General features: G+C 47.5%; 2 protein-coding genes across 2 annotated transcripts; one reads left to right on the top strand and one right to left on the bottom strand.

Moving 5' to 3' along the window:
* Positions 1-212: 212 nt before the first annotated feature.
* Positions 213-4552, bottom strand: prr16 (proline rich 16). Its single transcript, XM_076149323.1, has 2 exons — positions 4430-4552; positions 213-1067 (listed from the first exon to the last, which is right to left on the bottom strand). Exons 1-2 carry the CDS (start codon positions 4550-4552, stop codon positions 213-215), a joined length of 978 nt encoding a protein of 325 aa, XP_076005438.1.
* A 2537-nt stretch (positions 4553-7089) lies between these two features.
* Positions 7090-24951, top strand: hsd17b4 (hydroxysteroid (17-beta) dehydrogenase 4). The gene is made up of 25 exons (XM_076149413.1): positions 7090-7283; positions 7638-7691; positions 8185-8292; positions 8820-8879; positions 8968-8989; positions 9105-9151; positions 12395-12479; positions 14226-14413; positions 16053-16144; positions 16269-16293; positions 16661-16789; positions 17903-18000; positions 19315-19427; positions 19710-19833; positions 20048-20099; positions 20229-20300; positions 21137-21240; positions 21323-21388; positions 22072-22141; positions 22233-22339; positions 22478-22564; positions 22671-22757; positions 22835-22973; positions 23336-23463; positions 24371-24951. Exons 1-25 carry the CDS (start codon positions 7232-7234, stop codon positions 24458-24460), a joined length of 2199 nt encoding a protein of 732 aa, XP_076005528.1. The 5' UTR covers positions 7090-7231; the 3' UTR covers positions 24461-24951.
* Positions 24952-25127: the final 176 nt, after the last annotated feature.

Genomic DNA, 25127 nt, shown 5'->3' on the forward strand with positions numbered 1-25127 from the left:
CTCTTCTTCCACATCTCAGCGGGTACAACTCAGTGCCCGCAGCGAGGCCTTTCTCTCAATTCCACTCTCCTCCTTTTGTTTCCTATTTCCCAGTCGTTCCTCTCGCTGTTTGGATAATCCAATGTTCAACCGGAGTAGAAAGTGCTCGTAAAGCAGAAAACACTATGAATGATTCAAGAATGTTTCAGTTACACAGAGAAGGGCTGCTGGGGTCAAACCGTGGTAGTGGTTGATTTACGCAGGATAGTTTTGTGGGGCTTAAGGGAAGAAGGCTGCTGAGGAGGCGTACAAGGCGGAAGAATGTGTGTCATCGGTGGGAAACTGTGGCTGACTGATAGCCCGCCATTTTCCAACATTAGTTGGTGGGGAACAGCGTGAGGAGGAGGAGGAGAGGGGGAAGAAGAGCAGCAATGCACAGGGCTGAGTCTGAAGTCGTTCAGCTCAGTCTGTAAGTGTAGTTCTGTGTTATCCACGTCGTACTGCAGGTCACAGTCCGGACAGTAGCCGTGGTACTGGACCGTCTCGCTGAAACGGACCCGCTCGCGAGGCTCCCGACCCGGGGCCTTAGGACATTTGTTCTTCTCATGCCGTAGAAGAGGCATGGGCCTGGGCAACGTGGGCACAAGCCCCGACTCGGACATCCCACTGTCACTGGTGATGAAACACGGCGAGGAGGAGAAAAGCTCCCTGTTTTTTGTTTTCAACGGGAAAATTCCACCATTCCTTATTATAGATCCGTTCGACTTGGATAGATGCCCTGATAACACTAAAGTTGGTTGAGGCAGATTCTTAACGTTATGATCCTCTGCTCGCAGGGGAGTGAGTCTGGGCGGAGGGAGAGGAGGGTGGGATTTCTTCAGCACAGTCAAGACTGCGGGGATGACAGGTGCAGGCAGTTTGAAGATGCTGTCTTCATGGAAGAGCTTCATCTTCTCCAAGCTGGATGCCGTGGTTGTGGTGGTGGTGGAACTGGAGCTGGAGTTTAGTGTGTCTGTCTTGGAGCTGTCTGTCATTCCGTCCTCCTCCAGTTGCAGGTCACAAGTCAGTGTGTCAATCTCATGAACTACCTAGTGACAAGAAGAGGAAGAGTCAGTGTGACAGCTGAGGTCAGGGAGAATAAACACGGGAGGCGCAGGAGGAGGAAATATCGCCGGCAATATATTCAGCAAGGAAGTGACGGGACACAAACACTGTGACAGCGATAACTGGGGAAGAAATGTGATCAAAATGGAAGCTTGACAGGAAGAGAAGTAAGAGAAAGCAAAACGTAAGAGGAGATGTCTTCATCTCATCTTTATTATTAATGAAGTGTAACGCACATTGCGCAGAACCTAAAGAAGATACACGATGATTTAAGAGATTGATTTATAGGGTTAAAGATTGATTAAGATATCACTATGACAACCAAGTCTGGGAGAAAAGATATATATCTGCAATTTATGGGAATAACCATGAGCTTGCCAGCCTCTGACTGAAGTGATATACTGCAACAATCCCAGGCAGCATCAGGACAGAGAAAAGTGACAATACCAAGCAAAGTCCTGCAACCAAAGAAGCAAAGTCTGCCATTTGGAATACAAAACCAGTCTTCCGGTTCAAACGGCTTCCATCAGAGCCAGGATATAAAGCTTTACAAGGTCTTACTTTGTGCTAAACCTGCAACAGAAAGGACAACAGGTTTTAATATTCTACAGAAGAAGCCACCTGAGCGAGCAAGGCAGCGATGGATAAGAGTCTGCGCTGCAAGAACAATATGACGGGACCAGAGAGTCGACATTGAGGAAAGAAGAGGAGAGAGGTACGAACAACAGAACAGGAAATTGCTGTGGCGATGAAGCAGAGGTGGGTAATATGTGTAAAAGAAACCTTTGGGTTCAGAGGATCTACCATCAAACACAGCCGGGGGAGCAACAAAGCAAAACAAAGAGATATATTATAAAATACATAAGACAAGGAAAATTGCTTCAGAAAGACACTCCTGCAGGCAATATGTAAGAATAAACACAAACCACTGCTGGCAACGGGTTCAATACTGTAAGTAAGTGCACCGAGGTGGAAAAGGAGATAGAAGAAATTAACTGTACCAAGAGAGATCTGAGAAAGGAACGGGGCAAACAGAGAAATATCAGAGTACTGCAATTTACAAGTGTAATTCAGGAGCGCGGTGCATTTTGCAGAGCATGATTAAGGAGGAAGGTGACGGCAAACACAGAGCGGAGAGAAGCTCTGCTGTCATCACGCATACAGAGGTATTTTGGTAAAAACAAGATGAGCCTGAGATGTTCAAGAACAATAATAACTGACATTTTGGTTTGTTGACGGATGTGCAGGGATACAATCTGAACAAAAAGCGATGGCGGCGTTAGTACCAGGGTTACCGTACCGACAGACCTTTACACAGCGTCTGCTGTGAACACTCTATATCTCTGCACCAGCCTGAAGAGATGACCTGATGATAGAGCAAAGACCCAGAAGATGATAGACAGCGGCGTTCGTAGACAGTGAGGCTTTTCACAATGAGCTCACTCAATAACTGATAGCATTCCATTGACTTAAAGCGAGCTGTGGGCACATTCAAACGCACTTTGAGGACAGAGTCTGCGAAGCATGCATTTATATTTGCAGTTCAAAGGAAATAACTGGAGGCTAGAAGGATTAAAGTGACATGTACACATAATAAATGTTGCCCAAGGAAGCCTTAGTAGGCCAGTTTAAATGGGAAGAAAACCCATTGAACACAGACTGCTGGAGACTGGAATCATCCAATGTGATTTCCTGTTATAACGGCGTAAATGTAAGTGAAATAATAGAGAGAATAAACTCACTTGAAAGGGCAACGGCAACGTGCTTCTGAAGCAATGTTCATCTCAGAGCATCCAGTACACAATCCAGCCGTACAACACCATTACTTTACTGTCATATAAGGGTTTTAAATGTCATGTACAAACAATGTCTAGAGAGAGAAAAAGAGAGAGAGAGAGGAGGAGAAACAGAGGAAGACGAGGAGAGGGTGAAGAGAAAGAGAGGGGAGGCCAGGGCAGAGAAGGCAAGGAGCTCAACTCTCCAAGCGGTCCTTAAAGGGATCATTTGCTCAGGCACACATGCAGGAGGTGGAACCAGCACCCCAGTGTGAGGGCCAGGCAGCGTGTGAGCCTGAGCCAAGCATCTGGGCAGGGTCCCCCCTCCTCAGATCCAGGCTGGGCTCCAGCCCCGTCTGTGACTTACAACTGATAACTGCATTTCAAATGGATTATATCCCAGTTTTGATAGTAACACCCCCCTGGAGGTATGTGTTTGTGAATGTGTGTGTGTGTGTGTGTGTGTGTGTGTGTGTGTTGGAGGGGTATCAGAATAACTGCAGGAAAGAAATAGAGGAAATATTACAATAGACAGATTACAATGCCCTCTTCTTCTGGTTTGTCTCCGGTGCCTGTTGTGAGATGCTGTAAACTGACAAAAGGAGTCTAATTGAGCTCAAGTTTGGAAGCGTGAGAGTAGAAGGAAGCAGCAGGGGGGCCAAGGCTGGGAAGACTTTCAATCCCATCCATAATGCAGGAAACACACTGCATGCAATAGATTTTCATGGGACTGACAGCGTGTCATGTTAGGGTGGGAGCTTCAGAGCAACTAGACGGATGTCTGCTTTGTGGCCAGCAGAGGAAAGTAAACAAGAATGCAGGTTAGGTTGAAACCCAAAAGCAGGTTACAATAACTGAGGCGGCACTGCGGGAACGTCAAGGATCGGCATGAATGGAAACAGAGCTGAGGCAAGAGCTGCAACACGTGTAGCCGAATGAGACGGAACAGGAAACAGATGTCGCTCTGTCATCTCCAACCGATAACCGACTGACCTGTGAGACAAGAGAGCCAGAGTCTGATGAGAAGGGATGGAGGAGGAGGTGAAGATGGAGAGGCAGACAGGCCAGCGGTGGAGAGGAGAGGAGAGGAAGATGAAGGTGCCATCAATTCAAGAGGAAGAGAGAGAGGGGGGGAGAGAGAGAGAGAGAAGGACAACAACAGAGAAAGGAGGATATCTGCTCTATTATTTGTCACTTGTACCAGGGGACCATTTGGAGCAAACAGGCAGCAGGATGATGAAATGCAATGCAAAGGCTCCCTCCTGTGCCGAACAACGTGTCTATTAAATATGAATTGAGATTAACATCCTCTCACTTCCTTCAAAGCCGGTGTCAGGGCGGAGTTGACCTGTCACAGCTCCACACACACTCCTCCACCGCCACCCTGCTTTCATGTTAGAGATAATGATCACATACATTAGTTGGGAGGGGGTCTTTCTCTCTCTCTCTCTCTCTCTATGCCTGTGTGTGTGTGTGTGTGTGTTGTCATGGCATTTTCCAGGCCCTTGCCAGGTGTCTGTCAACCTGCCAGATGCTGAGGGGGGAAACACATCCTGTCACCATTTGTTTACCTCTTTCAGCTCTTTGGCCACGTCCTTCAGGTCTCCCAGGATGGTCTCCAGGTTCTCCACGATGGTCTTGATCTCTTTCTTCACTTTCACTTTGGAGACTCCTTCAGCCCCTGCCCCTGACATTCTTCACTTTATGGCCACAGTCTATTTCGTCGTCAAGGATCTGAAGTTAAATCCTTTGCATTCCGCGGTGCCACTTTGCCAACACATTTCTTTTTCTTCTTCTTCTTCTTCTTCTTCTGATGCTCCTTCACTTTTGCTCCTACATCGCGGCCAGAATGGAGCCAAGTGGCGTCGGGCAGCGTTTGATCGACCAGCACGCATGCGCAACGGAGCGTGGAAAAAGAATCATTATGTCCAAAAATATTGTCTCATACTGCCGGAGACTCGGCGCCTGTCCACGATGTCCCCCAGCCTCCGCGCCTCTCACGTCCATGTCTCAGCAGCCGGACACGAGGAGCCACACGTCGCCTTCACGCTGACAACACGACAAATCCAACATTGTATTATTAATTTCTTTGTTTTTTAAGACAAGTAAAATACTAAACACGATTTCCCCCAAAAATGTATTTAAAAAGAAAAAATCACAGCAGAAAACGAGAAGAAGAAGACGGGCAGCGATCCAAACCTTCACACTGCTGCTCGTTATTGTGACGGTCCGTAATAATCAACACAAGCGTCGGCAGGTTCGCTCACTGAACTCGACCTTCTCCCGCAAATACCGACGAGCTCATGGATCCAGTGAGGAGGAAGAGACGAGAGCAGCTGAAGCCGCTCCGAGAGAACACAACAGCCCAGCACACTCATCCTGTCTCCATCGCTGCTCCTGCTCAACTGTCTGTGCGTGCTACACGCTCTCTCTCTCTCTCTCTCTCTCTCTCTCTCTCTCTCTCTCCCCCCCTCTTTCCCTTCTATCAAACACATTTAAATACCACTAATAGTCACTACCAATCCATCTGAGCAACAACAGATGACACATTTAATTTGAAGGAAAAGACATTTCAGTGACAGTGACAGGATTATACAATTTGATATCAGTAATGTTTTACTTCTCAGATTGTAAGATAAAAACAGAAATGACCAAGCAGCTGATTATGTGATGGAAAACAGTTGTGGTCACCTATTAGTGGGAGCATTGGCATACCTCCGCCAAGGCTGAACGAGCCAAGACAGAATTGGCCTTGTTGAGGTGATATACAGATCAATGAAAGCAACACATTAGTAGTCGTCTCTTAGGCCTAAAGCGATTCTATTAATATGACTGTTCTAGACTAAAATCCACATCCGATGGCCCCTATTGGTATTCCATCAACATGCTGTCTATACCAGATCATAACCTTTGAACTAATTCTGCTGAGAACACATAAACCAACCAACCTTCTTCTTGCTGCAGAAGTGGATCACATCATTATGTTACTGGCCAAACCTCTTGGTCTGCTCCATGCTGGATATTTGGCCAGTATAAGGCAGAAAGTAGCTCATCAACACACACAGGACATGTGAGTGGTAAAGATGGATGTTTATTTCATGTCCAGTTGGATTATTTTGCCACTCACCATGTTGGTGGCTGCATATACGATAAGCTTAGCTTCTATATTTGCATCTGAGAATGAGATGTTTGGTCATTTCACTAAGCCTACACATTATGGATGAGCATGTTATATAATCAGGCTTCCTCATGGCATTTAAATATCATCTCCTGCTCCGATCTGGGGAGGCAGTCTTTTTAAAGAAGTATGGATATCTCTAAGATAAACATAGATATAATGATAATAAAGGTAGCTGGTGCGTGATGAGTTGCCCACTCAATGTTATTGATTTTCCTCTGCTGATGATGATATGCAGAATGCTGTAAGCTGTAAGGCATTGATGCAGCTGCACCGCTGCTGTGTCTCCAACCGAAGCCGGTTCAACAACACCCACAGAAGGAAGAAGAAGTAAAGGAGTTCAGGGAGAGGAAAACGTTAATATATTTCTAAATAATTAAACGGCAGGTGGAATTCATCGACTTAAAAAGATTTAATTAAATTCTGGCATCCATTGTTCTCTACTGTATGACTTCATTCATGATGGTGCTAACAGTGACATGATTCATGATGTGTGTGATATAAGGTTGTTTGTATAGCCCAATATCACACACAAGTATCAACATCAGGAACATCCCGACCAGCCCAAAGCTCTTTAGGAAGACAAGGAAAATCTCCGGAAAAAAACTTAATGTATAAGGAAGAAAGGAAGAAAGCCCAGGAGAGGCACTTAAAGAGAGATTTCCTCTCCACAGATGTCTGGGTGTGCAATAGGAACTCCTAGTGGGATTAAACAAAGGTACAAACAAGGGCATGCAAGGCAGTAACACACAAAAAGTCATGCATTAGGAAATAGCATGCAAGACAGATATTCATGATGATGTCATCCATTCATTTCTCCCATCTGCCACTAATGTAATTTGCATAATTTGTTTCTTGCAAATTAAACACAACATATGCATGTAAATGCCATGAATACAATCCTTTAAACATGCCACACACGCGCGCGCGCGCGCGCACACACACATACACACACACACACACTCTCCACTTGTAGCTGTGAGATGCATGGATGTAAAATTCTACATCAGGAGAAAACAGGTCTCTGATTGGCTGGTGATAACCCCGCCTCCTGGCGTGTGCGGAAGTGTCCATAGCTGGAGTAATTCTGCTGGCTGTCATCTCCACAGTTACTGCCCTCAGTCAGCACCGGAGCAGACACACACACACACACACACACACACAAACAAACAAACAAACAAACAAACACACCGTCATGTCTCTGTCGTTCGAGGGAAGAGTCGTGCTGGTGACCGGGGCCGGTGGAGGTAAAACACCCGAGCTAAGCGGCTAACTGTACCAGTCTGCAGCAGCTCGGTTAGCTTTAGCTGCTAATGATTTAGACATTTAAACGAGGCAAATAGTTTCGACAAGTCAGCGCGCGGGGTCATAAAGCTTTATTTAAATAAAACCGAGCCGACAGTTAAGTTACTACGTGTGTGTTACATTGTGTTGAACTGGAGAAGCACAGGGAGCAAAGTACGTGACTGCATAATCACGCCAGCAGAAGTGTGTCAAAGGACATAAGGCACCAAAACAATGGCTGCTCGTGACGCTTTCCTACACTTTTGAATCTGTTCGAGTCTCCAGTTTGTTGACCTGTTGTCCCTTTGTCTCCACAGGCCTGGGCAGAGAATATGCGCTTGCTTTTGGAGAGAGAGGAGCCTCAGTTGTAGGTAAACAAACAGCAGCTTTGTTGTTGGTGTGTGTGTGTGTGTGTGTGTGTGTGAGTGTCAACATGGCCCGATGTGTCCCCCTTGAACTGTCAGTTGTTAGTTGTCATTTTGGCATTAATAACACACACATGAGTTATTAGATGATTGTACAAGAGCTATTATTGGTATTTAATTATTGGTGTGGGACAACCCTGCTTATGGACACACACCCCCTTGTTTTGATTTGGTTTACACCATATCTCTCCCCTGCAGACGAGTAATACCATCATCCAGTACTTGCGTTTGAACCTCAATAATTGCTGAAACGGGAGCAAACACCCTCCTTGTTCAAAGCGATGTCATCCATCTCCCTGTTCCCCGCTCTGAACTCGCCCCTGAACTTTGACAGTGAATGGGTTTACGGCCCCTCCCCCTCCCCGACACTTAATCACTAATAGGTCATTGCAAAAATCACTTCATTACCGCTAATCTTCTTCTTGTTGTTGCAATGAAGTGAACGACCTTGGGGGAGACACTAAAGGGGGCGGAAAGAGTTCTGCAGCTGCTGATAAGGTGGTGGAGGAGATAAGATCTAAGGGAGGCAAGGCTGTAGCCAACTATGGTAAGGTTCTCTTCTCTTCTCTTCCCTTCCCTTCCCTTCCCTTCTCTTCTCTTCTCTTCTCTTCTCTTCTGTGTGTATTGTTCTTTCTCTCTAAGCCCACCTCCTTGTTGTATTTTGTCTACTTAATGGTGCGTTCAGGAACAATATTGATTTCTGTCAGTCTGACCGGCTCACAGATGAAACTGTCGGCGAGTAATGTAGACGAAGGTATCGCCCGCTGCTATCGCTGCATCGCACAAAGATAAAAGTGTTAAAGAACCAAGAGAGACACCGTTGTTGTTTTATTGGTGTGTGTTGGAGTAATTAAGATGTGTGTGTGTACATGATGTCGTTTAGCAGGAGGGATTAAATTTCACTTCCATCCGATGCCGATGTAAACAAACTAATCTAAGGAGGTGAATGATGCTTCAGTAGATTATAACTCATCTTCCTTCAGTCCTTCTCCTATGAATCTTAAATCGTCGCACCAAAAATGATGATTGATCTGAGATTGTGATTTGAGATTGGAGCTTTTCTTGTTTGTACAGATTCTGTAGAAGATGGAGACAAAGTGATCCAGACGGCGCTGGATACATTTGGACGGATAGGTGATTATTCTCTTAGGTTGATATCTCCAAACAGAGTCTAATCACAATCATATCTGCTGTTAACTAGAGAATGTTGTCCCTCTTTCAGATATCGTTATAAACAACGCAGGGTAAGGAATCATACAGCAATCACCTTTCATTTCTTGAAGTGTATTTACATCTTGTGGTTCTAACTGACCCTTGAGTTTTAAGCGTAAACTCACTCCTCTTCTTTTGTTTATCCAGGATTCTTCGTGATCGATCGTTTCCCAGGACGAGCGACCTGGATTGGGGTAACTGAATTATTCCTGATCTTAATATTCCAAATGATAACTATCTCTATGACGAGTCGATCACATTAATCTGGGCTTCACAACTCTGAATGTGCTGCGATCAAAGCCGCCGTGCTGCAGTGTTTGAGTCGGACCATAATTGATTTTATTTGTTCATTTACTTGTGTTTACCCTCGAGTTGGCATGAAGCCCATTTACCGGAGTCACAGAGAGAGTAATGGCATGAGGCAGCAGAAGGTAGAAATAGAAGAGATAGAAAATAGAATCTACCCAACACCTGCAGTGAGAATAGTCGTATATTAATCCTGAAGGTGAAAAACCCCAAACATTCAGAGATTTACAGAGATTTGTCGCCGGCCCTCTGACAGTAGCGTTCCTCCGTCTACCGCAGATTGGACTCGTGACATTTGTGGAAGCCTCTGGAAGCTTTTGACTGTTATTCAACTGTGTGGAAGCTGAATTTAGCTTGTGAACTTAAAGGATATTTGCTTTATTTCTGCACACCCACACTCGTTCCTGCTCAACGTGTCAGTCAGATACACACATTCACACAATCGCACACTTCTTTATGTATTTATCACTTAGCCCTGTGTGAAATCCTGTCTGAGGGAAGAAAGATGGACATTTCCAAACTATTTCACACAAAGATGTCTGAATAAAAACACAATGTTAAATATGTAATAACGACCAATCAGACCAAACCTTTCGTCTTTGACCCGGTGTATAAACAAACAGCAGAAACGTGATGTGTAGAGGTTTGAAAGGAGGCCCTGATGTCTCCCACAGCTACACAGGCAGCAGGAATAATAATTAAAAGGAGGAGGGCAGCCTGCACAGCGGTCACCAACATCTATTATTAACATTCTTACCGTGTCTCTGGTACCTGTATCATGCAAGTGGCTCACATTTTGAAATCACGGCCTGGAGGCTCGTGAGCATGATGGTGCAGCCTTCTAAATATTAATATCACTCTGCCACAGGGGAAATACATGCATAAAGAACTGCAACATGCCTGTCTTGGGTGTCTCTGATCGGTTTGGGGTACGAGTGACCTCCTTCATTCCAGCATTCGCTTCCCAAACATGTCTCTTAAAGCTCAGCGAGTTATGATATTGTTGCTCCCTTGATGGCGTTGGTTAGATCGTCTGTTCTGTTGTCCTAATATAGAAACTACCGCTTTCTTCTGGAAGATATTGCAGTGTTTCAAAGTCAGTTTCTGGCAGATCAGGCTCCAAACCTGTCAAAAACTTCTGAAGTATCTTAAAAGTTTGGTTGTAGCTCACCAAACCCAGCAGGTGAGCGAAGCATCCAGCTCGTCTGCAGTCTGCCCGTGAGACGCCCAAGGATACCAACTGACTCCAGATGAAATCAAGTTGTGTGTGTAAAAGTCTTCTTCTGTGTTATCGTGATAGAATTTAAGTATTCAGTGCAATTACTGTAATATGCAACAGTGAGTTTAATCTCCAACCTATTAATCTTTCTCTGAGAGCTGCCTGAGGAGTCACGGGCGAAGGCACACAAACACTGATAGGTTTATTCTCCTCATTATGTTCCTGTTCATACTGTATCACCCACTTTATACTCACACACACTCACTGAGCGCTACTTATTCTTGGCATCAGTTCTCTTCTTTCATTTAGGATCAATCGGCTTAGTCCACTGATTTCACAATGACGTCAGCATAGACCTGTTAGGATTCATTCCCATTCCTATAAGCTACACACCTGGACGACACAATCTGATGCTTATCCAGGGCCGAACAGACAGGAGATCCCTCAGGAGCTTCAGAGTTCATTGGACCATAACAGAGTGGTGATTGGCCTTCATCTGTCCGTTGGGCCTCCTTCACCTCAGGGTCAAGCCATTAGGACTTAATGTGCAATGTAAACAGTCCAAAGACCTATGGCACGTGTGTGTTCCATCGCCACGACATCATTGTATAAGAGAGGTGACCCTTACGTCCAACATGACAGAATGCCACTCCTCCTGCTCTTATCTTTCCTGAAGTTGCTCAGCTCTGTAGTTTCTGCTGCTGGAGTGGAGGTGGAGGCTGACAGAAGGAGAGCGTGCAGGATGCAGGAGTGTTAGGCAGGTGTATGGTCACTGGAGAAATGGAGGGGAGATCCTTTACTAGTGTGACTGATCGTTCCTCTCTGCGGAGGGTTTTCAAGACTCATGCTCAGCACTCAGTGGCTTGCAGGAGATCAGGTTTACAGTGGAACAGGATCAAGGGAAAAAGCAAAGGCGTCTCTGCTGCATTGTCCAGAGCTTCGGCTTACAACTCTGCAGTCCACCCACTCACCTGTGCCGGCATACTGCCTGTCAAAAAGGGAGACGGCGAGGGATTTAGCAAGTCTAATAAGAGGATGAGTGTAGTCAAAAAATGTGTAATACCTAAACCAACATGGGGAGAAGTCATGGGTAACCAAAGAGGATGAAGTCTACACACTCTTAAAGCTGCTACGCAACACACAGCAGCAGGGCCACACACCCTCACCTCCTCAGCCCCTCAGCATGCAGACCGCTGTCCAGCGACCCTGGGAAGTGTTGGGTGTGGATATTATTCCTCCATTCCCTCGGAATTCAAGTGACAACTTCAATTTGCTTGTTTTCGCGGCCTGCTCGGTGGAACCCTTTCCCTTACATCAGAGTCAGTGTCCAGAATACAAAGTAGGGAAATACTCAGCAGATGGGGGAGAGGGAGGGGGGGGGCCTGATGTCCTCTGTGTTTAAGGACACATTCAAAAAAATGGAATTTGATTCAAAGGAATCTCACCGGCCCATAAACAGGCCTGACTGAATGGATGGGGCCGTACAGGAGTCAGCAGGAGTGACGCCAGCTGCACTCGGCCTAAGTCGCCCCCTCAGGCTGTGCTCTCTCCCTGATGCTCCTGCATACAGAGCCGCATGTCAGATCTCCAAACTTCAACACTTCAGGGCAGATAACCAGGAGAAGGCAGAGATACTTCAGAAAATAAAGTGACAAGCACAGGTGTGAATGTGTCGACTAAGATAGAGTCTGGTTTAAAAAGTCACACGTACTTATGGGCAGAATCATCTCAGCACCAAGATAGCTCCACAAAGTTAGAATGAAGTCTTTGACAAGGAGGCGTGATCATGTTAGGAGCCCAGGATAAATATGTCTAAACCCAGACTGAGCCTCTGCTCGTCTAATGATAGTAATTATGAATCTGCATCAGGTTGAACTTCTCTACTGTGTCAACATCCTGTTCTCCGTTTCAGACCTGATCCACAGAGTTCACCTGAGAGGATCCTTCATGGTGACCCGAGCAGCATGGAACCACATGAAGGAGCAAAAGTTTGGCAGGTAAACAGACACCGGCAGCCGAGGGGTTAACGCTGGGACGGCGTCTCCAATCTCTTTTTTACGAGGCCTCAGAGTTCACCGGGTTTTCAGCAGACGCGCTTTCGAAGGACGCCAAACCATACAAGCATAGATATAAAATGGAACCTTGCCACTGCTCTGGGTCTGGTTCAGACATTTGCTAAGTGGAGAGCCCGGTTAATGACGAGCACTCTGGGTGATTAGTATGTAAATCAGTGTCATCACAACAGTTCACACAGGAAGTCTGCACCCTCGCTTCAGCTCCAGTGGCTTCACATGTAAACTAACAAAGAAGAAATGTGGGTAAACACGGTTACAGATCTCTGTTCCTACTTAGATTGAAGAAGCGGCGATAATGTATCCAGATATTTACCGATGTCCCTGAACTCCACATCGACTCCCGAGTGCTCAACATCTGATCCGGAGCGTAGAATACATCAGAAGACATTATTTGACTTAAGGAGGCGTGAAAAGGGGGCAGACAGAGGAGTGTAGGCTTGGATTCAAACCTAAGCAAGCGGGTGGGAACTGATCAAACTCCTGTGCAGGATCAAACTCCCTGACGATCAAAGGTCAAAGCCCGGGCAGCAGATGTTGCCTCAGCCCGTCACTCCCAAACCCCAAAGCTTCCTTCAGGTTGCACACACGTGAAGCCTCATGATTCTAAATGAGCGTGGGCTGTCACATGAACTCGTCCACATCTCATTGAGAGCGCTGCAGATATTCACACCAGGCAGCCGTCACAGAGCCCAGAGCGAGAACAGAATGAACAAACGTGGCCCGAGGGAATTTTTAGAGCTCCTAATTCAGTCACATAAGCTCAGAGTTAGTTACAGAGTGAATAGCGACATCAGCAGTGACTGTGTGTGTGTGTGTGTGTGTGTGTGTGTGTGTGTGTGTGTGTGTGTGTGTGTGTGTGTGTGTATATATAGGTGGTGGTGGTTCACTGCAGACACATTCTTCCCTCTTTGATTCTCCTCCTTGAAGCCGCGTCTCATTTCAAATGTTTCTCTGTGAGACTGAGGTTCAGTTTGGGTCACAAAAGGCTGCGGGGTTTTAAATATACATCTGGGTTCTGAGCGAGTTAGAAACAGACAACAGAACCGTCCTGCAGTGTCAAATCAGAAACAGACGGGCGTCTTTAGAGCTGTGGCCTCAGACTGCAGCCCCCCGGTGGCTCCTGATCACTGCGGTCTGTAGTACGAGCGCTCTGTGACACGCATCACTGCCTTTTGATGACCGGTGCCACTGCTGGCTTCAGATGTGTTGGATGGAGCGCTTGTACTTATCTTCATTACGTTTGCTTGGCTGAGGGTGAAACGCCTGCAGGAGATTTAGCTGTGTGTGTGTGTGTGTGTGTGTGTGTGTGTGTGTGTGTGTGTGTACTAAGAGAACTGCATCTTTGCATATATGCATTTATTTCTGCTTACATCATCTTTACAGTAATAATTCCATGTGACACTGTTTGAGATGAAGTGTGTGTGTGTGTGTGTGTGTGTGTGTGTACTGCAGCCTGTTAACACTGGTATGCATCATATTACTTGGTACCTACATACACTAATTTTGTTTCTGTGTGTGCCAATTTGTCTGACAGTGTGTGTGTGTGTGTGTGTGGTGTATGGGATGGGGGGGTTGTTTGGACCGTCTGTGACATCCATTACTGCATAGTGATGCTTGTCGCTCTGTATTAGCGCTGACTTGTCGTTTTGTGGCCGCGTCTGTTGCCAGAATCATCCTAACGTCATCCGCCGCCGGCATCTACGGAAACTTCGGCCAGGCCAACTACAGCTCGGCCAAGCTGGGCATGCTGGGTCTGTCCAACACCTTGGCCATCGAGGGACGCAAGTACAACATCCACAGCAACACCATCGCTCCCATCGCCGGCTCCAGACTCACCGAGGAGGTCATGCCCCCCGGTGAGCCAGGCACACGACACACAGTATGTAAATGTATATGAGGGGGCCGGTGAAACGGACGCCACCTGCTGCTGTGCCGCACTTAACACACACACACACACACACACACACGCTCTGTGGACCGACTAATCACGGCATTTAGAGCTGCTGCATAATGTGAGGATGCTGATTTACATCCTGTGAGGAAACACTGCAGTCACACACACACACACACACACACACACACACACACGTACTCTATGTTGGTCTTTGATTGCGACACTCCGTCTGTCTATGTACTCACAGGAAATGCTTATGAATTATTTACATTAATCACCTTTAAAATATTTCCAAATATTGAAGTTAATGCTTTCTTAATGATGACGCAGTGAGACAGAATCAGCTTGTGAACCTCCACTGGTGTAAGGAGCCATTATCTGATGACGTGTGTGTGTGTGTGTGTGTGTGAGAGAATGCAGCTCTGCGGAAAGAGACAAGAAAGGATTTTGTTGTTACGCCCGCGTCGCCGCACGGTGAACAGGAGCATCTGTCGCACTCGCCTGTGCCAAGTGTCCTCTGAGGGCGGCGTGTCCCGAGTAAACGACTCGGTTCCATATGTCAGCTGGCCTGCACTGACTCGGGCTTCAGGAATAGAAAGAGAGAGAGGGGGAGAGAGAGAGAGAGAGAGAGAGACATTGTGGATTGTATAACATTTGTAACGGCTCATACACAGAATTCAGAGGTTATAGAATATTGCATAAATACATCATCATCATCAACAACAACAAATCAGCAGTTAAGGGCAGTTTGACTCATTACTTTCAGATGAAGATGATGGAGTTTATCTTCCATGTTCCATTATAAGATGTAAAGCAGCACACGATGGTGTACAGATGAAACTAAAGCAAACACTCATTATTGTGTGTATGCTTCCCATTTCTTCCTCGGTGAGTGTGTGTGCCACAGTAGCTGCTGCTGTCAGAGAACTCACATCTTGTGTTTTCTCTCCAGCCATTGTGCTCGGAGTGGGTGGTTGTATAAACTAAGACATCGAGAGTCTGGTATCAGAACACGTTGAATCATCCTGTAACACAGCCTGGCCGCTATACACACACACGCACACACACACACACACACACACACACACACACACACACACACACACCCACACACACACTCAAAAACCAACACACACACACTCCAACACCAACACACACAATCACACACATATACACACACTCAAACACCAACACACACACAATCAAACACCATCTCTCACACACACACAATCACACACAATCACACACCAACACACACACACACACACAACATCCCACCATCACACCAACACACACCAACACACACACACACACACCAACATACACACACACACACACACACACACACACACACACACACACACACACACACACACACACACACACACACACTAATTCTCCCTCCAGCCTCTTTTGGAAGCTAATAGAGATTCTGGTCTGCTCCCTCTGATTGCTGGAGGCCGGTCTGAGAACACACAGCGAGCTTGTGTCCTTTTCCATGTCGAGCAACAAATACTGTGTGTTTTTCTTTAGAATAATACAAGTAATAATGTTGAGGCAGAGCTCCCCCACGCTGAGTGTTAAGCTGGTTGTTGTTTCAGACTTGGTGGCGTCTCTGAAGGCCGAGTACGTGGCTCCTCTGGTGCTCTGGCTCTGTCACCAGCAGTGTGCAGAGAGCGGAGGCCTGTTTGAGGTACGCCAGCAGATACACACCTCACATGCTCATCTGAGTGACGTCACCACATTCCATACATTCCATAAATGGACGTTGTTTTGATTTCCTGTGTGTTTTCTGCTTCCTGCTGTTTGTTTTCCAGGTCGGGGCCGGCTGGATTGGAAAACGTGAGTACTGGTGTGTGTGTGTGATGGTGTGTGTGTGTGTGATGGTGTCTGTGTTATGTGTGTGTGTGTGATGGTGTGTGTGTGATGGTGTGTGTGTGTGATGGTGTGTTGGTGTGTGTTTGATGGTGTGTGTGTGTGTGTGTGTGTGTGTGTGTGTGTGTGTGTGTGTGTGTGCGATGGTGTGTGTGTGTGTGTGTGATGGTGTGTGTGTGTGTGTGATGGTGTCTGTGTTATGTGTGTGTTTTATGTGTGTGTGTGTGTGATGGTATGTGTGTGATGGTGTGCGTGTGTGTTTTTCATTGATTCAACATCCTCCTGTGTTTACTTGTGTGTGTGTGTGTGTGTTTGTGTGTGTGTGTGTGTGCAGTGCGCTGGGAGCGTTCTCAAGGCCGCATCGTGAGACACAAGGAACAGCCCATGTCTCCTGAGGCGGTCAGAGACAAGTGGGACGAGATCTGTGACTTTACAGACGCCACTCATCCAAACACCACACAAGGTCAGTAAGACAGGCTGCGTTCCAATAAGAAACCTAAGCCTTAAAGACAATGACGGATAACAAGCAATCAAAGGTAAACTGTGCTTGTGTGTGCTGTCAGACGGAGGGAACGTTCAGCTCAGCCTGGAAACAGGAGAGCAAGGTCGAGTCGGAATGATTCAGAGTGAAGCCCAGAGGAATCAGAGCCAACGGAAAAAACAATGAAGCAGGAACGCCGGCTGCGTGTTTGCAGGTCGACACTCTTGGTATTTCCACAGTGACAATTTCCTGCCAAGACTGATTAAAGATTTTGGCAGCGAGCGACGTCGCTGCTAATTATCTCGCTTTCAGCCCCAGACGAGACGCGCGGCGTCAATGAGGAGGGACGTGGGCGTGTTAGCCGCGACACGCCGAGACACAGCCAACAATTACGCTCATCCACCTTGCCAACCACAATCTGAGAATTCCGTCTTGATTATTTGCCAGTTTTGAAACCGCTCGGATCATTTCGGCGTCGATTCAGAGAAGTTTCCTCAGAGTAGGACGCACAGGAAGACGAGATGGCGAACAAGGAGAGCGTTGCTGCTTTTAGGTCCCCACGTAGACGAGAGGGTGCAAAGTGTTGATTATGATTCCTCCTCCTCCTCCTCCTCCTCCTCTTCCTCCTACTCCATGTTCTCTGAAGAAAAGGCCGGTCGTGTTAACATGAAGTGAACGGGGGCGGCGGTCCCGGCGGGCGCTAGCTGCTCTCATTAGCATGGCTTTGTAGTTCCCTCTCATTTGTATCTTATTACTGAGACGTGTTCAGTAACCACCTGCCTGTGAGTGACGCTAATTACAAACCAAGAGTCTATTTCTGTTTCCTCTTCCTCTTCTCAGCGACACGTGCAGAGGCAAAACGAAGATGCGGGTCACAAGATGCTGAATGTTAGTGTGTTGACCATTAAACGCCTCTGAGATCTGCTCAGATTCCCGTCCCTCAGGTGTCACTCTGAAGCTAAACTGTGAGAATATGAATCCAAATGAGACCAAAGGTGTGATCCCACTGAGCACCGACAGGCTGCAGTGAGGAGGGATGAGCTTATCTGACGTCTCTCTCTCTCTCTCTCTCTCTCATCTGTAATCTCCACTCAGGGTCCCTGCTGTCAATCGTGGACGTGCTGTCTCGAGTGGAGACGGAGGACGACATCGCCGCCAATCCGGCCTCGTCCACGTCCTCAGGGATCAATCCTGTGAGTACAGACGCCGCCATGGAGCTCACAGGGGGTCTGGGGGCCTCGGCCAGGAATACACACCAACATTTTACCTGTGTGTGTGTGTGTGTGTGTGTGTGTGTGTGGAGGGTGGTCTCTACCTTCTCTCGCACACACACACACACACACACACACACACACACACACACACACACACTCCCCTCCTCCATGTCCTTTTCACTCTCCGTCCTCTGTCGTCCTTCCCTTCATATTCACGGCCGTCTCAGTATCTCAGTCCACCTTCTTGTTCCTGTATCTTCTCCTCAGTAACGGATGGCGGATGGAGACGTTTTACGACTCGCATCCGCATCACACACACACACACACACTCTTGGGCATCACAACAGCTGGAGCGGCTCCTCGTCACCACCTGGCTTAGCTGTTTATTGGCGTCTCCAGAACTTTATGCTCCGTTTGATTTAGGGGGCTTAGCTGTCACTGTAGCTCATCTGAAGTCAGCACGCAGCTTCTGCCGCAGCCATTTTGTGGTTTTGTGGTCGTTGGGGTTAAGGTCACACTGTGGCCTTATGGGTAAGCAGGCGCAGAGATCCGGGTCCCGTCTCTACCTGCATCCCTCCCAGATGAAGAAGCGTTGGAGTTATGAATGAAACTATTCTTCTTTCTCAGATGGAAAGAGTCCAGTCAGAGGCTGTGCAGCTTTATGGGGGTTTAAGTGCTCGTTACTCTGCTAAGCTCCGCACCTCACCTCAGCTTTAAAATGCATTTAGAACATCACAGCGTCCGGCTTTGATTCCTGTAAATCTCCGTCCCCGTTGTTAAATCTCATTTTCACTCGGCTCGTCGCTAAAGCACAAATCACTCCCGGCCTTCCTGCACTGGCCACCGCTCAAGTTCAGGATTGGTCTTAAAATTGTGCTGATGGCTAACAGAAACTCTGTGACCCCCCCGGAGCCCGTTTCTGAATTGCTGATTCCTCCTGAACGCCGTCTGGTCCCTTAGGTCCTCGATGCAGAGACTGCAGATGAGTCCAGGAGGAACCCAGAGGCCCAGAGTACACAAAGGAAAGACTAAACAATGAACTCAACTCTGTGCTCAGTCTGGACTCCACTCCGCTCCTGCTGCACCGAGTCATGTGATAGTTTAACCATCAGCAGGTCCAGAGACATATTTCATGTTATTGATCGTTTTTTCGACGCCGTTCTCCTTCCCCTGCTCGCTTGTCTTCTTCGATCTCTTCCACGTTCCTCTCCTCTCAAAAAATGAAACCTTCTGAATAACTGCTGCCTTGCCCATGAGCACTAAAACCCCCTGCGTGTCCTCCCTCCCTTGCAGGCGGAGGCGGTGGGATTCAAACTACCACCCACCACATGCAGCCTCTCCAACACCCAGGTCATCCTGTACGCTCTGGGGGTCGGCATGTCCACCAAGGACCCGGACCATCTCCGGTGCGTATCCGGCGTGTGTGTGTGGGTGTGTGGGTGTGTGTGTGTGTCCGTGCGTGACTCGTGGTTTGGCGAGGCAAAGTGTGTGAAATTGAACTGAAAGCGCGACGACTCCATACTGTGACCCGACTCCAAATACGGAACTGAGATCTGTTGCAGCTTGTGCCTCCGTCTGTGCTGTGATGTTCTTCCTCCTCCCTCCTCCTCTTCTTCATCTTCTTCTGTGGTTGCTGCTTCTGAAGGTGTGACTTTCACAGGTTGCTCCCTCAAACGTTTCCCTTGCAGGTTCCTGTATGAAGGCCACCCTGACTTCAGCTGCCTGCCCTCCTTCGGGGTCGTCCCCTCTCAGGCCGCCATGATGGGCGGCGGCCTCGCCTCCGTGCCCGGACTCAACATAGATTTCACACAGGTAGATCCTCCATCTGTGTGTGTGTGTGTGTGTGTGTGTGTGTGTGTAAAGTTGTATCGTGAATATTTCTGTCCATATGGAAAATTTCGCACAATCCTACACACACACACACACACACACACACACACAATTTAATGACTCCAATGAGATTGTGTTGACGTGCCAAAATGACTGTGTATATGTGTTTGTGTGTGTGTTTGTGTGTGTGTGTCAGGTTCTACATGGGGAGCAGTACCTGGAGCTTTACAAACCTCTGCCCACCTCAGGTATGTTAACACACACACACACACACACACACACACACACACACACACACACACACACACACACACACACACACACACACACACACACACACACACACACACAAGCTCAGATATTTTGTTTGTTTTCAGGCTCAGTGAGGTCTGAGGCCTCCATAGCCGACGTCCTGGACAAAGGATCCGGAGCTGTGATCCTATTGGACGGTGAGTGGAGGAACGTTCTGATTCTGATTGGTTGAGAGGTTTTGCAGGTGTGGAGCCTCTGACACACCAACAGATGAAACAACACCACACAAACACTCTCAAAGGCCTCGCCTGTAAACCCAAATCCATTTTGAAGACATTTTTTAAACATTTGAGTGCTCTGTGCGGCCTTGGTGGAGGCATGCACGCACAAAACAGAAGAATGAGTCAGACTTTTTTTTGGGGGAGCGACAATTCCACAGAGACGGACGACAAAGCCGAGCGCCGGCATCATTCATAATGAATCTGACCTTAATTTCCCCCAGGAGCCACAAATGGAAATCCTGTGTAATTCCTTGATATCAGCCCCGTGTCTCCGTGTCTCCGTGTCTCCGTGTCCCTGTGTCCTCCTACAGAAAACAAAAAAAACAAAACAAAAGCAGTTCATGCTTAGTTTAGATCTTGAAGTGTGGTGAAATCAGCTGGTGGCAGCGTGTGTGTGTGAGGAGGAGTGTGGAGTGTGGAGTGTGTGTCACAGTCGGCCTCCACACGGCTGAGCTCTGATTGTGCTCCAGACGATGCAGTCATCAGAAAATGTCACTCAGACGTGTGTGTGTGTGTGTGTGTGTGTGTGTGTGTGTGTGTGTGTGTGTGTGTGTGTGTGTGTGTGTGTGTGTGTGTGTGTGTGTGTGTGTGTGTGTGTGTGTGTGTGTGTGTGTGTGTGTGTGTGTGTGTGTGTGAGAGAGACTGAAATGACACAAACACTCCAGAGCTGTTGCTATAATAATCTCTCTTTCCTTGTGCCTTGTCCTGGTTCGCCATGGTAACCGCATGTCTCCGCCGTGGCCGGTTCACAGTTCACACCTACAGCGGCAAGGAGCTACTGTGCTACAACCAGTTCTCTGTGTTTGTGGTGGGAGCCGGCGGCTTCGGAGGGAAGAGGAGCTCTGAGAAAGCGATGGTACCGACTTTAACTTTCTTTATCGAATAAGTTCAGCCTGATGTTTAATGAGGTTTGATTGAGTTTGTGTTTCCTCCCTCAGGCGGCTCTGCCTCCTCCTAACAGAGCCCCAGACGCCGTGATGATCGATACGACCACCAGAGACCAAGTGAGTGTTTGCTGCATAACAAATGAGACGCATAGATACAAACACAGGGAAAGAATCAGACGCTTTTATCTAAACAAACTCACCCCTGAAGCTGCAGAGGCTGATGTCCCACACACACAGACACACACACACCCACACACACACACACACCCACTTACCCACACACACCCACCCACACCCACCCACACACACACACCCACCCACACCCACCCACACACACACACACACACACACACACACACACACACACACACACACTCAGCTTCCTCAGCCTGGAGGTTGCGCTCAGGGTTCAGGGGTCAACACCTGGGAACCTACATGAGTTTGAGGAGTCATAAAGAAAAAGTATCATGAACAGCGAACCGATTTCAATTCGATATCACAATCGTACAGGAACAGGTGTGTGGGTGTGTGTGTGTGTGTGTGTGTTCACCCCACATGCAGATGAGGAATTACTGTAGTAACACACACACACACAGGTAAAGGTGCTTGTTAACATTTAAAGCATTTGAGCGAGGAGCTGTGGCGCTCTTTACCTTCCATACCGCTGCATTCACAGTTGATTAGGCATTCATCTTAGTTTTGCTGAATCAGACCCTAAAGTTTCACCTTAAATTAGTAATCGTAGCTAAACTCTACAGCCGTTAAATTCCAGCCTGTGAGCCTCTGAACTCTGCTTGCAGGCGGCTCTGTACCGTCTGAGCGGCGACTGGAACCCTCTGCACATCGACCCCAGCTTCGCCGCCATGGGAGGTGAGACAGAAGTGTAAACCTGCACCGACACGCAGAACAGACGAGTCCAGGCTGCTTACATTCACGGGGGTTTTGTCTGCCCTGCTCTCAGGCTTCCAGGCTCCCATCCTTCACGGCTTGTGCTCCTTCGGTTTCGCCGCCAGACATGTCCTGAAGCAGTTCGCAAACAACGACCCCGCCAGGTTCAAGGCCATCAAGGTGAGGGGGCGTGTCTTCAGTCTGCTCTCTTCACACCGGGGCTGATGAAGCACAAATGTGGATGTTGACTTTGCTACAACGACTCCAACATGTTTATTTAAGTTGTGTTTATCCAGTCGGTCTGTTTTTCCTCCTCAGGTTCGCTTCTCCAAACCTGTGACTCCAGGCCAGTCGCTGCAGACGGAGATGTGGAAGGAAGGAAACAGGATCCACATGCAGTGCAAAGTCAGATTTCATATTAATAGTTTAGTCTTATGAAACCAGAATGACTCTCCGTGTTTCTGAGCCGCAATGTTTTCAATGTGTCTCCCTGCTCTGGTCTTGGGTGCAGGTGAAGGAGACGGGTGCTGTCGTTCTGTCGGGGGCTTATGTGGATCTACACGGACCACCAGGGTCTCCGGCTGAAAACCTGACTAAAGTGAGATATCGTGCAAATCCTCCATCACGTCTCCGTCACGCTCAGAGACGTCATGGCTGCTGGTTGTGTTTGAACAGGAAGCAGGCCTGCAGAGCGCGGTGGTGTTCGCCGAAATCGGCCGTCGCATTCAAGACATGGGCTCGGAGCTCGTCAAGAAGGTCGACGCCGTGTTTGGCTGGGAGATCACCAGAGACGGCAAGACGGCTGCTCAGTGGAGTGAGTACACACTCACACACACACGTTGCTACGTTACTCAAGACTACCTTTCTGACATTCCTGCCTCTTCACACTCGTCTCCACCGTCGGTCCTCTGTCTGACTTTGGCTCTGGAAAATGAAAACAAGCCGGAGAAATTAACAGGAGCGATAAATTTGACGGCGTAATTTCACCCCGATTAACATTCCGCTCTCAAATTAAGCATTAAATTAAAGACACGAGCCATGTTTACGGCCCAGTAACTGCGGGAAAATACGAGCGTCAGAGGCAAAGCAGACGGAACCAAACGACGGAGCGCCGATCTCTGTTAAGTACTCATGATTCACCCCCCCTCCCCTCTCTGCCCCGCCCCCTCTCCACAGCCATCGACCTGAAGAACGGCAGCGGCTCCTTACATGAAGGCCCTCACGCTGGGAAGGCCGACGTGACCTTCACCGTGTCTGATGAAGACTTCATAGAGGTGGTGAAGGGGAACCTCAACCCTCAGAAGGTAAAAACATGTCGTTCCTTGACTTCACTCTTCTCTGTGTGAAAGGCAGATTTGTCAGGTAGGCGGCAGTAACGAGTCCCTGTGTGGTTCTGGCAGCTGCTCACACACCTGCTCAGGGTCTGACAGGCAGAAAGGAGGAGGAATAATGAGGTTTGGCAAAATGGAGAACGTGCAAAGTTTTAATAATTATTATTTATTTTAATTTTTTACTACACATCACACATTTAATAAGGTGCTGAGGTCGGTAGATGTTTGAGAAAGTGAGAGCTCTTCATCGTTTCATGATTTGGTCTCATCGTCTTACATTACAAAACATAACATCCATAAGAATTCATAAAACTTCAGCTGTGTGTGGAGAGTTTAGAATATTCCCACAGTGAATGATATCGATCCAAGTACACACACACACTCACACACACTCGAGATCCTGCAGGCAGGATCGGTTTCAGGACTGAATCTTGATGGAGGTGGCAGCAGCCCAGAGGAAGATTAGTTGGTAGAGTTGAAGAGTTCACTGCTCAGCATCGTCATGATCCTGTGTGATTGGAGTGTGTACTTTGTGTGAGAGAGAGAGAGAGAGAGAGAGAGAGAGAGAGAGAGAGAGAGAGAGAGAGAGAGAGAGAGAGAGAGAGAGAGAGAGAGAGAGAGAGAGAGAGAGAGAGAGAGAGAGAGAGAGAGAGAGAGAGAGAGAGAGAGAGAGAGAGAGAGAGAGAGAGAGAGGAGAGAGAGAGAGAGAGAGAGAGAGAGAGACTCTCTTTACTTTGTGAATATTCGGGCTCGCTGCATTTGCATGTGTGAAGTTCAGCCCCAGGCTCTGGGCTCCGTGTTCCTCTTAATACCCACACGCTCGAAAATGAGTAAAATCCAATCAGAAATCTGACTCGTTTCCTCTTTGCTCCCCTGCCAGGCCTTCTTTGCTGGCAAGCTGAAGGCCAGAGGGAACATCATGTTGGGTCAGAAGCTGGAGGTCATCCTGAAAGACCACGCCAAGCTATGAGCTCCTCACACACACGCCAGCGGGACGACTACAGGGACCAGCCTGCCAGCCAATCAGAGAGGAGCTTCCGTCCTTCCACCCGCTTCCCTTCGCCTGGTTCATGTGTGCGCTCTAACTGAACACAAACACACACAAACACACACACGTGCCTAAACGTGCCCTCACACACACACACCTGCCTTTAATGATCCAACAAGGGATCAATGGATGCGATTGATTTACTTTTGTTAATCATAATCAAGTTTCAAACTGTAATATTGTGAATGTGAGAGTCTAACAGTGTGTGTGTGTGTGTGTGTGTGTGTGTGAGTGAGTCCATCCTGCTGTGTCTTTCACTTTGTAATCATGTGTATAGTGGCGTCCGGTTGAACAACTGAGAATCAATTTCTTTCTAACATCCTTGTATTATAATGAAGTGGAATAGAAGCTCTCTGTTCAGTGTGAGGTTTAATTACTGCAATAAATTCTGTTAATAAAAAAGCATTTTGACACATGGGAGTAAAATGTGATGATTTATAGTTTACAGACAACACCTGATATTACATTCATTTTTATTACATCTGTATATTTATGTAGAATACATTAGGATTTATACAATATCTTCATTAGAAAATTAGATTTATCTGATCAAATTCACATTTGCATGATTGAGAAGAGGAAGAAGCAT

This window comes from Genypterus blacodes, unplaced genomic scaffold (genome assembly GCF_046128005.1).
Source record: "Genypterus blacodes isolate CSIRO-AG114 ecotype Tasmania unplaced genomic scaffold, CSIRO-AGI_Gbla_v1 ptg000045l_1, whole genome shotgun sequence".
In the NCBI taxonomy this organism is placed as follows: Eukaryota; Metazoa; Chordata; class Actinopteri; order Ophidiiformes; family Ophidiidae; genus Genypterus; species Genypterus blacodes.

Excerpts from the sequence above, each read along its gene's own strand:
- prr16 (XM_076149323.1), bottom strand. The coding sequence starts at position 4,552 with ATGTCAGGGGCAGGGGCTGAAGGAGTCTCCAAAGTGAAAGTGAAGAAA. Across the intron at positions 1,068-4,429 it reads TGGCCAAAGAGCTGAAAGAG|GTAGTTCATGAGATTGACAC; the intron begins GTAAACAAATGG and ends TCTTGTCACTAG.
- hsd17b4 (XM_076149413.1), top strand. The coding sequence starts at position 7,232 with ATGTCTCTGTCGTTCGAGGGAAGAGTCGTGCTGGTGACCGGGGCCGGT. Across the intron at positions 21,389-22,071 it reads ATACGACCACCAGAGACCAA|GCGGCTCTGTACCGTCTGAG; the intron begins GTGAGTGTTTGC and ends CTCTGCTTGCAG. Across the intron at positions 22,758-22,834 it reads CGGCTGAAAACCTGACTAAA|GAAGCAGGCCTGCAGAGCGC; the intron begins GTGAGATATCGT and ends GTGTTTGAACAG.